Consider the following 12,242-nt stretch of genomic DNA (forward strand, 5'->3'; position numbering starts at 1 on the left):
ACTACCTGTTATTGGCAGGTTTGGAACTGTCTTTGTTATTGGTATATTTACCAATTTACCACATTGTGATGTCACCAGGCAAGCCGAAACTCCAGCCCAAACCTGGAGATTGTGTAGATTGTATTTTCAACCAGCAACTATCAGGAAATAACAGAGATCACATTTTTTCACACTTTTACAGTGTAAGTGTCATCAGCCAATGCAAAACACAGAAAAAATGGATTTTGACTGCACTGGGCCTTTAAGAAGACATATGGCCCAGTAACTTACAGTAGAAAGAATTTCTACACTACTTTAAAAGGGTATAAACTTAAGAAACCTTCAACTCCCAGCCCCTTTTTCATGTTCCTTGAAATACCTTGGCAGAGTGAGATCCTGTGAAAGCCAAAGTATTCTCTTAGTCCATAGTCATCACTACAATCACAGGCAATGATATTACTGAACTCAGGAGTTCAGCACTTGATTTGGTCTGTCTGTAATTGTGTGATTCTCTGTACACAGGCTGGCCTGAACTGAGGAGAGGAGTTGCTGGAAGTAGAAGCTGTACCTAACCACAGATCTAGAATCATATTACACTACCTCCAATCCTTACAACAATCCAAACAACTTCTACCTAATCTAGAGCAAGCCTGGTGATGACCTTCAGAGTAAATGAAATACGCTTCCATACTGTGAAACATTACGCACCACAAGAGGTTAACAGGCATAATCAGTATCACAAGACGCCTGGGCCCCGTATTTATTTTCTTCCCGCTGTGAGACGCCAGGCTCAATTTGCACCAGATCTGGGGCTTGGCGACAAGAGCCATTCAAAACGTCAGCCCAGAGACAAACACACTCCTCTCTAACTCACTCAGGGTATTTTAACAGACAGACATACAGTATTCAAAGGGCCTCATGCATGCATGCATGCATGCACACACACACACACACACACACACTCAAACACACACACACACACTCAAACACACACACACACACACACACACACACACACACACACACACACACACACACACACACACACACACACACACACACACACACACACACACACACACACACACACACACACACACACACACACACACACACACACACACACACACAGACAGACAGACACACACACACTCATGGGTAGTTCCGAGTCACTTACTCATTTTAATAAGGGCAGAAAAGTTAGATACATTTCCAAGGGAACACATGCATCATAGACAGCAATACATACACTGTTGACCATCCAGTAGTTTATGGCAGTTCATGGTTAACAAACACTGTCTTCATGTTCTTTTGTTTGTTCTACAAATTATGATCTCGAAATTAAGAAGAAAGCCGGAACACAGCTGGTGTGGGTTTGCCATTGTAGCAATGATCGCATTAACAACTTCCTGATTACCTGGCGTGAGATGCTTTCAGCTGAGAAGCATTCCAGGATACTGACACAAACTAATCCTAATAAGAAAGGGATAAGGTGTTTGCCACCACGAGCAGCTATTGTAGGCAGCCCACTCCACCCTAACAAATACAGTACAAAGAAAAACTCTCAAAAATAGTTCTGAAGCTAAGCCACACATCTTTTGAAAACCTCAATGAAAAACATCTTGCTTTAAAATCAGGAATTATTTGCCAAAGTGCAACCTTTAAATACAAACAAATATGTTCAATCCATGTACCATCTATATTAAAATGTGTGGTATTGCTCCCTGTTAAGCACCCTGGTAAAGGAGGGCAAGGCCTTACCTGGCTGTGGACCTCTGAGGTGGTGCTCTGTCCAGGCTCAAAGTCAAATATGCTCCTGGGTTGTGGTGGCTCCCCCCATCGGTCTGAAAGCTTATCTTCAACCCCCAGCTCACTCCTGAAACACAATCCCCAACAACATGCATGCACGAACACGCACGCACGCACACACACACACAACACAACACAACTTAATCATGGTTTCATTGCCAATGCCTGTAGGAACAGATCCAAACGTGTCTACCTGGCACTTGTTTTTGTCTCTCCCCACACTCCTTGTCTTGGGTCTGGGTTTGGAATTCACACTTATACCATTCACCCAATTACCAGGTTGACTCAAGTAGCACAAACTAGGTGTTTCACAATGACTGCCCACATACTTCTGATATGCAGTGAACTTGGTCATGGTTACACAGTAACAGAAACAAATACATTCTAACATTCTCAACATGTTCTTCCACCTCACTGAGCTCTACTGTTGGTTTAAATGAGGAGGTCTTATTCGTCAATCTCTCCCAGTCTCACCAGTCAGGGAGGGCTCCGTAATTGTCCATATGGGTCTGAGTCTGCTGCCCACCGGCTGAGTCAGCAGCAAGGGCCCGGCTCCCTGAGGATCAGTCAAAATTAGTGTGAGCAAAGACTGGCCATCTGACAGAGTAGATAAGTTACACCCCAGAACATGGCTATGTTATTTCCACTTTACTCACTTTCAGCAGACCATCGCTCAGAGTCCTCGTCAGTTTCTAACAAATGGGCAAAGATAGCAAAGAGAGTTAGAGGGATTTAGAGAACATTAATCATAACTAGTACACTCACCCCAACTAAGGGGCCTAGCCCGAACCATGAAAAACAGCCCCAGACCATTATTCCTCCTCCACCAAACTTTACAGTTGGCACTATGCATTCGGGCCGTTCTCCTGACATCCGCCAAACCCAGATTTGTCCATCGGACTGCCAGATGGTGAAGCGTGATTCATCACTCCAGAGAACACGTTTCCACTGCTCCAGAGTCCAATGTTGACTTTACACAGCTCCAGCCGATGCTTGGCATTGCGCATGGTGATCTTAGGCTTGTGTGCAGCTGCTCGGCCATGGAAACCCATTTCATGAAGCTCCCGACGAACAGTTCATGTGCTGACATTTGAGGTAGCATGGAACTCGGTAGTGAGTGTTGCAACTGAGGACAAACAATTTTTATGCGCTACACGCTTCAGCACTCAGCGGTCCCAATCTGTGGGCTTGTGTGGCCAGCCACTTCACGGCTGAGCTGTTGTTGCTCCTAGATGTTTCCACTTCACAATAACAGCATGTACAGTTGACCGGGGTAGCTCTAGCAGGGCAGACATTTGACGAACTGACTTGTTGGAAAGGAGGCATCCTATGACAGTGCCGCAATGAAAGTCACTGAGCTCTTCCGTAAGGCCGTTCTACTGCCAATGTTTGTCTATGGCGATTGCATGGCTGTGTGCTGGAATTGCCTAATCCAGAAATGTTATGGCATGTCCATGTACTTTTGTATATATAGTGTATATTCTTTTCGGTAGGGCCCTGATTCCGAATTCCGACTCAAATTAAGCTCACGTAAATGGAACGTTATTTCCTTTTTATGCACTTTTCTCTCTATGTGTATCCTGACGTTGAACTTAAGCATTAGAATAGTGTGCTATTCATCTACTATTAGTTTGGGGTGGAGATCAAATAAATGAAGGAGTGGCAGTCGTGTGTCTACAGATACGCCGTATTCTGACCTTGACTTAATTCCCTCATAATTCCACCACCGTTACACGTGAGGAAACCATGAATAAGGTTGAGCAATCTGCCGGATCCAGGTAGAAAAAGCTTCTTCTTATTTATTTCTGATAGAAATAACAGCATTCTCCATGCACTGTAATTTACAACTTGATAAGAGCTATTGATAACAGCTAGGTAAATGAGTAATCTGATTGGATAAGGGAATTGTAAATATAAATGACACTTGTGTTAGGTCTATTTTACCTTATAATTGCTGGAGACGTGAAACAGTCATATGGCAGCAAACTGAAGCATATCAACATATCAACTCTCCCACAGTAAAGTTTGTGATATGCTGTTCCATTATTCAGAACTGAAATTGTACGGCCTTTTAACTTGCAAGGATGGGCACTCTTAAATGTCTTAATATTAGGCCACCCCGACTTTCTCTGTTTCCTGTTTCTATCATGTTAAATATTAGCCACTATCGGTACCGACCGTCAGTAGGCCTAATAAGAACATATATTCATGTCATGTTCCTGACCTTATTTTCCTTTGTTTAGCTTTGTTTAGTTGGTCAGGACGTGAGCTGGGTGGGCAGTCTATGTAATTTGTTTCTATGTTTAGGTTCATGTTTAATTAGCCTTATATGGTTCTCAATCACGGGCAGGTGTTTGACGTTTCCTCTGATTGAAAACCATATTAAGGTAGGCTGTTCACACTGTTTGTTTGTGGGTGATTGTCTTCCGTGTCAGTGTATGTACCACACAGGACTGTTTAGTTTGTCTAGTCTAGTCTAGTCTGTTCCTGTTCGTGCGTTCTTCGTGTTCTGTAAGTTCTCATGTTCAGGTCGGTCTACGTTGTTTATTGTTTTGTAATTTCTCAAGTGTGCTTCGTGTTCGTCTTGTTTAAATAATTTCATCATGTATTCCACACAAGCTGCGTTTTGGTCCGATCCATGCTCCTCCTCATACGAGGAGGAGAACAATCGTTACAATTCAACTGCCAATTTATCATTCCATTTAATCACATTGTTTTAGTTAACTTCATTTGCTTCCTTTGTAAATGCCATCACGGTCATGTGGTTGTTGCTGAGGATGATAAGTAACAGTTAATAATATAAATATATATATATAAGCTAATTGTATTGTTTATTCTATGTGTAACTCTGTGTTGTTGTCTGTGTCACACTGCTTTGCTTTATCTTGGCCAGGTCGCAGTTGTAAATGAGAACTTGTTCTCAACTAGTCTACCTGGTTAAATAAAGGTGAAATAAAAATGTAAAAAATGTATAAATAAAAAATCTTCCAACATTACCATGGGTCAAAGAAGGGAATATGGCCATTTTCAGAAGGAATCAAACCACTGTATCTTTGATTCATCAATATATTTTGTGCGTAAAGGCTCTCCAAACCATTTTTTAAAATTCTTACGTACTTTCCTAACCCAAAAATTGGCCTATATAATCGACAAGATCAGATACTTTTTTTAAATCTAACAGTTGGTGTTGAAACGGAGACGAATATGCATATATTTGGATTTCTTTCATTGACCCCCATTTTCTGAACCCGTTCTCTCGATGTTTTCTAGTCTGACAAATTTCTAATTAAAGGTACACTGTATTTAAAGGGATGGCTTAAGATAAATGCACTGAAAACCCAATTGAATGAAAACTCAATGAGAAAATCTGTTGGCCAGCTAGTGGAAGGGTTATCACCGGTTCAATTACATTTATTCAGCGGAGCAAGGCAACCACACCTGCAAAGCCCGTTACACACCTTCATAAGGTAAGTCTGAATAACAACTACTGAGAAGGGCTGAAAGGCGTGCCTACAAAAGGCGTAATTTCCTAAGTCAGAATCGGGCCCTATTGACATTCCAATGCAATTATGATATGTGACTAATGCAAATATTTTCTGTACTCTGTCAAAGGAATCCATCACCTGCACATTAATCAGGTTGGTGCCTATGGCACAATGAACCAGCACACTAGACACTGCTCTCAGGAGGGATCAGTGGCTGTGAAACCTGTAGTGGGTTAAAAGCCAACTGCCTGGAGAGTGATGACACCTGAGAATCAGTTTTAAACTCCATCCAGGCCATTTCTGTCCTGTCACTCTGAGGACCTGAGTGCTGCCTGTCAATACCACCAAGCAGACACATAACCAGAAATAGACTACTGATATACAACTGGATATAAGAACTGGTATGAAGGAATACATTTAGGATGGGGCTAGATATGTGGAGATACTGTAGATAAGTTGGAATGATTGGGTATAGATATCAAAACATCTTGAGAGTCCTCCTGTCCCTGGAATAATCTGCCTTCTGGATCAGCTCTCTGGAGGCTGATATTGATAGAAAGGAATTCTCTATCTGGGCTGGTGTGAGTGTGTGTGAGAGAAGGTGAGAGGGAGGAGAAGTCATACCTTCTGGCTTCTTGTGGATCTGCCTGAACATGCTCCTGTACCAGTCTTTGGGCTTGTTCACGCTCTGGTGTGAGAAAAGAAGGAAACATGACAAAAACATCTTGTTAGACATATGAGAAAAAGCTCTCAGACGTTTCAGAGTACATGAATGAGGACATTTTGGCTCCAGGTAAATGACAACTACAGATGTTGAATTTTAATTTGACCACTCTTTTGTTGCTGAGCATTTTGCTGTACTGCAGGAAATGCAGATGAGCTTCATGTTTTACATAAATTCACTGAGAACACCCAATAACACATTTTTTAAATGTATTTTTGTATTTATCCTTAATTTAACTAGTCAAGTCAGTTAAGAACACATTTTTATTTACAATGACGGCCTACCCTGGCAAAACTCGGACAACGCTGGGCCAATTGTGCACCGCCCTATGGGACTCCCAATCACGGCCGAATGTGATACAGCCTGGATTATATTAACAGTATTGCACTTTTCATGTAGCTTAATTTTGGACAGCTAATAGCCTAACCATCGATCAAGCAACATTATAGACTAAACGTTTAAATCCTGTTTCTGCAGGATTATTTTGCTGCCACAACACTGGTCAAATTAAGTTCCTACACCTGTTTGAGTGTACCAAGGAGTTTTATCTGCGTGACCAGATTAAGAAAAAGTCTGGGCCCTAGGACGATATATGGTTATAATATAATATATAACAGTAATATATGCCACTTAGCAGATGCTTTTATGTATGGTTATGCATGCTGCTATCTGTCTGTGTTCATCTTACTGATCTTGAGGCGATGGGCATCCCTGTTTCATCCACTGGGCCGATCCCAGAGAACTTGATGAGGCGCTCCTCCCTCGTAGCAGCCCTCCGCGGCAGAGTGGAAGAGTCCCTGGTCTGGACTCCATTAGAAAGACCCCCTGTTACAGAAAGACAGGACAGATCTGTTATCAAAAGCAATTCCTAACTGTCCTCATTTTTCTATTACATTTCAGCTGAGTAGCAGTATGAACAGTCAAGCCTTCTTCACCACCATTGCCACTGGGTGGCCACAGAGTGCCACTGTGAAATTGAGTTTGTTTTCATTTATTGATGTGTGGTTAATACCCTGCATCATATAATACATTTTAGGGTGATAATAATATGATTGTGAAGGCTTCATTAAAGCTGATGATAAAAAATATATTATATATACATTAACCCTTGACATTTGAAACACAGAGTTCTGAGAATCTTTTAGCAGAAGATTGCAGACTGCGAACCCAGCACATATCAGTCATGTCTCCATTGAGGGTATTCCAGAGTGTTCTGTCTTCTCTCCCACCAAAGATCCCATGATCTCATAATGCACATTTATGACTTAAACATAAAACATATTTAAATCAAACTCAAACTGTAATGCTCTATATGATAATTTCAAGAAAACTATAATCCTACCATTTGATTGAGCAGGGCCATAGTATGATCCAAAACGAAGAGGGTCGGTAAGAGGGTCACTCCCATTGACCTCTGAGACCTAAGATGGAAAATCAATTAGTCTGTTATAAATATTAACAGTCGGAGAGCATGTGACTGTATATATGAATAGTGTGTAAATAGTATTTTTGTTGTCTCTTTGTGTCTTTCCTATATATAACTCTTTATTTATAAAACAAAATGTAATATCTTATGTTGTTCTTGTCTATTTCTGTTCTGTACATGTACGTTCTAAACTAAACTGTGGAGATAGTCTGTAGTGCAGGACACATTATCATATATTGGATTAACCAACACGAATTCAGGTCCTCTATCAATATCAAGTATATTCCAATCCAGTGGCATAACACTGAACCTGTGATACTAGACAGCTCCACAGAAAGGAGCTGTTGTCTCTCAATATAACGTGTGATCTACAGTGTACAAAGTGTACAAAGCATTAGGAACACCTGCTCTTTCCATGACATAGACTGACCAGGTGAATCCAGGTGAAGGCTATGATCCTTATTGATGTCACTTGTTAAATCCAATTCAATCAGTGTAGAAGAAGGGGAGGAAGACACGTTAAATGATTTTTAGGCCTTGAGACAATTGAGACATGGATTGTGTATGTGTGCCATTCATAGGGTGAATGGGCAAGATAAAATATTTAAGTGCTGTTGGGCTTTCACACTCAACAGTTTCATTTAAAACCTGTAGTGTATTTGAGGTTGAAAAAGGCCTCTGAAGTTTGCAATTTACACTTAGAAATGTCAGACTTGATTTCCCCTTCAGAAAAATGTATCAACCCCTACATAAATGTACATTAATTATAATTCATATAATAATTCACATTTCCTATTGCTGCAGGATTATTTTCCTGCTGTAGCAAATTGGCTCAAATTAAGATTCTACATCTGTACAATAACCATGTGTATCTCCTTAACAGTTTTGTTTGCCTTAATGAGCTCCACGGGTGGCAGTCTTGTGGAACGGAAGGGGCTGAGAAGGGGGGTGGGGAGCCCCGGGGAGATGATCACCACCTCCTGGGTCAGGTCTAGAGGGGACAGGTGATGCTGCTGGTTGGAGGGAGGGCCATCGTCAGAGAAGACGATACGAGAGCCGTTCAGATGGTCCAGGATGTCCACACGTTGCTACAGGAAAGAGGCAGTTGAACACTACATCTAAACACAGCCATGTCTCTCTCTCTCTCTCTCTCTCTCTCTCTCTCTCTCTCTCTCTCTCTCTCTCTCTCTCTCTCTCTCTCTCTCTCTCTCTCTGTCTCTGTCTCTGTCTCTGTCTCTCTCTCTCTCTCTCTCTCTCTCTCTCTCTCTCTCTCTCTCTCTCTCTCTCCTCTCTCTCTCTCTCTCTCTGGCGTCTCTCTCTCTCTCGTTCTCTCTCTCTCCTCTCTCTCCTCTCCTCTCTCTCTCTTCCTCTCTCTCTCTCTCCTCCTCTCTCTCTCTCTCTCTCTCTCTCTCCCCTCTCTCCTCTCTCTCTGCTCTCCGTCTCTCTCTCTCTCTCTCGCTCTCTCCCCTCTCTCTCTCTCTCCTCTCTCTCTCTCTCCTCTCTCTCTCTCTCTCGTCCTCTCGTCCTCTCTCCTCTCCTCTCCTCTCTCTCTCTCTCTCTCTCCTCTCTCTCTCTCCTCCTCCTCCTCTCCTCTCTCTCTCTCGTCTCTCCTCTCCTCTCTCTCTCTCTCTCTCCTCTCTCTCTCTCTCTCTCTCTCCTCCTCTCTCTCTCTCTCTCTCTCTCCAGGGAGGTCAGGTGAGCTTGTTAACGACACTGTTTTTATGTGGACATTAATTGGCCCTAACAGTGGGGCTCCTGGTGAAAAGGCCTCTCATTTATTTAAAGCAGAGCAGCAGAAGGATGTGCTGTTCCACCCACTTCATCATCTCCCTTGCAGAGGCTGTAGAAAGGGCCCATTCAGGACCAGAATCAGGGGGCTGAAACAGGAGAGGCCTATTATAAGCCCATTAACCATCCATTCAGCTGGGCCTTGTGTTCTCCAACTAGGGGGAGTGGCCCAGGCCGAGGGGGTCGAAAAGGGGTCGCTGATGTTGACCGCAGTGAAAGTGCACCAGCGTTAGTGATTCTCCCAAAGCCCTCCCCTGCTCTCTACGTTTCCGTGTCAACTGGTCAGCCTCCCTCCTTACTACCCAACACTGCCCCTCTTATCCTACTCTTGCGTGTTAGAGTCCACAAGGGGCGTTTCAGCTCTTTCTGTGTGAACTCTGGGGGTCATGGGAAGCTCTTGTGCCTCTCACACAGATGAAACTATCTAGCTATTCCGAGAGATACCATTATGGAGCTAGGACTGGGGCATTTTCATGGAAATTGTAGCCTATAAATACAGTAAATAGCTGTTCTTTTCATTCTAACTTATAAGTGTTGTTGTTTTGCCTTGTTGTATAACATCTTTAAAAGGCCCCTCTCTGTATGCTGTTCATGCTAACTCTGCCAAGACAGACTTCAAAGATTATTGTCTCTGACACAGCAAAATCGATTTGTTTTTAATATCTCTATCAAATCTTCAATACTTTGGGTCTGCCTGAATATGTTCTTTCATAGAATTCAGTTCTACTAAGAAGCTAGCTCTCTTCATGTGGAGTTAGAGAAAGATGTCAGTTTTACTCTCAAATCCTAAATGAAATTTGTGAGCCAAAATGCCTATACCTGAGACTGCATTTCATTTGTTATGATCCTGGCTGGTCTCTGACGCCAAAGTCTTCGTGTTATGATCCTGGCTGGTCTCCGACGCCAAAGTCTTTGTGTTATGAGCCTGGCTGGTCTCTGACGCCAAAGTCTTCGTGCAGCTGCCAAAGTATTCACCTGTGATAAACAAAACACACATACCGGTTAGATGGTGAGCAAATAATTGATATCAAGTCACTCACATGCAGAGAACACCACGGTAGCATATTCTCTTACACAACACCCTACAAGGAGACAAACAGATTTATGGTCAATTACCTCTTATTCCAGAGACAATTGCATTATGCCTTTTAGTTGAGTCACGTCCAAGTTTTGAAGGCAAATAACCCACACTGTTTGAATCAATGTTGTTGTGAACCAATCTGGAATACACATTGAATTGACGTCTGTGCCCAGTGGGAAGGGACTGACCATAGAGCTCAGGAGCTGCCTGCACTGATAAAAGTCACTTACAATGCAACAAACTGTACTTCTTCAGTTATTGGATAATTTTTTATAAATGCCGAACATCACTCCCAGAGATCTGAACGTTGATGCAATTCCCGGCAGAAGAGCAGGCAGGCATTCAAGATTGAATTGTGTGTTCTCTAAAGACGAGTGAACGCATTCCAGATCAAAATAGCATTACTATCTAGAAAACGTTGCACGTCTATATTACATGTTAATGTGTAACGTCCTTTGTTGGGTCTCTGTGGGATTGATTGATTCATCCTATGCCACAGACCATTCTTTTCAATGGAACATTTAACATTTAATCTCTGAGTCATTAGTCTGTCTGCCAAACAACCTTTTCGTCCATAAATCAAAACTAAGTCATGAGTTGAGTTGACTGGGGTTCTATTAACCCACTGTCAAGGCATTCTGAAAGGAGAACGTTTGTTATCCTCCTATCCCTGTTACCACAGCAGAGGCCATTCAAAACATGAGTCACAACTCTCCCTAAACTCTTCCATAACATACAGTGAAAGAGAGCTGTGGGAATGGCCACCGTGGAGAGAGTGAGCCATGTCAGGCTGAAGTCAGGTCCTAATCACCAGCACCTTGGAAAATCAGATTAGCTGTTTCTACATCAAAGGCCTTGGGGACTCAAAGGGAGGTCATTTCCTCTTCTCTACAGTGGCTCCAAAAGCCCATAATAGCAGGGTTGGCATGGAAACGCAAGACCTGAAAAGATCTACAACTGCTACCATGGGACTTGAAAATTGATACGTGATTATTAAGGCTTTCCATTTGTGATCAACTTTCTCCGACTTGTGCCTTGGCCAGGCGAGGCTGAGAGCCTCGGGTTGATGGGTTTTGGGTTGATGGGTTTTCCATGTGGCCCGTAACTTTACAGACTGTAATCATTATGGTCAGTGCTCAGAGACAGATATATGCACTCTGTCTGTGTACAGTACAACAACACAAGACCAAATGTAGCAGAGAGATCCAATCAGTGTTTCTGGTTCCAGACAATGATGTCACTCTTTCTGACTCATCACCTCCGAATAAATCAGGTTACGTAAGAGGGAAAATATGGGAAATGGGGGGGATCATTGTCTACAATAATACCATTACAACTCAGATACAACACAGATGTTAAGACTGCACTAAAAGTAATGATGTTTATGTGAGGGACACTTTAACAGTATATCACACTTGCCAACAGTGTAAATCAGTTAGACTTTCTGGTTGTTTTCACTGTGGTATTTCAACATAAATATTCACACTTCCAGCATTATAGATGTTTGACATCATGTTGGTTTCTCTTGATTCTGGGGCCATTACAACCCTCAGGTCAGGCTGTATGCGGTGCTCTTTGGGCTGACATTCACTCTGAGATCCCATCTCACTGATGGACAACTGGACGTGGAATTCATTGGCATTTTGGACAAATAATCTTTCCACATAGGAGGACTGTTCAATCTAATACTCCAAAGGGCAAACAATTGAGCTCCTTTTTGTTCCAAACACTGCTGCCATTCATGTCTCAACGTCAATCACTGCAGCAATAGGGCTGTCTCTTATTTCTTCTTTTCATGTATAAATATTATAAATGGTGTTATCACTGGAGAGACATATCTAATCATGATACATGAAGAGGGGGATCAACATGCATTGACTGTTTTGTTACAGACTTTGTAAGAAAACAGCTGCAGACAAATGTCCTCTCAGTTCACAACAGAACACCATT

At 42.4% G+C, this 12,242-nt stretch overlaps 1 protein-coding gene across 6 annotated transcripts in view; it reads right to left on the reverse strand.

The window, feature by feature from the left end:
* Nucleotides 1-12,242, reverse strand: part of LOC129826316 (vinexin-like) — a 41,926-nt gene that overhangs the window by 9,755 nt on the left and 19,929 nt on the right. For 5 of the 6 annotated variants that reach the window (XM_055886900.1, XM_055886901.1, XM_055886903.1 and 2 more), the window contains exons 2-9: nucleotides 10,031-10,186; nucleotides 8,317-8,511; nucleotides 7,340-7,418; nucleotides 6,686-6,822; nucleotides 5,898-5,961; nucleotides 2,445-2,480; nucleotides 2,263-2,344; nucleotides 1,741-1,855 (exon numbers count right to left, since the gene is read on the reverse strand). In XM_055886900.1, the coding sequence (XP_055742875.1) occupies nucleotides 1,741-1,855; nucleotides 2,263-2,344; nucleotides 2,445-2,480; nucleotides 5,898-5,961; nucleotides 6,686-6,822; nucleotides 7,340-7,418; nucleotides 8,317-8,511; nucleotides 10,031-10,042 (720 nt within the window). In that variant the 5' untranslated portion in view covers nucleotides 10,043-10,186. The remainder of the gene's footprint in view (nucleotides 1-1,740; nucleotides 1,856-2,262; nucleotides 2,345-2,444; nucleotides 2,481-5,897; nucleotides 5,962-6,685; nucleotides 6,823-7,339; nucleotides 7,419-8,316; nucleotides 8,512-10,030; nucleotides 10,187-12,242) is intronic. The other variant, XM_055886904.1, reaches the window with a different exon arrangement.

This window comes from Salvelinus fontinalis, chromosome 28 (genome assembly GCF_029448725.1).
Source record: "Salvelinus fontinalis isolate EN_2023a chromosome 28, ASM2944872v1, whole genome shotgun sequence".
NCBI classification, from domain to species: domain Eukaryota; kingdom Metazoa; phylum Chordata; class Actinopteri; order Salmoniformes; family Salmonidae; genus Salvelinus; species Salvelinus fontinalis.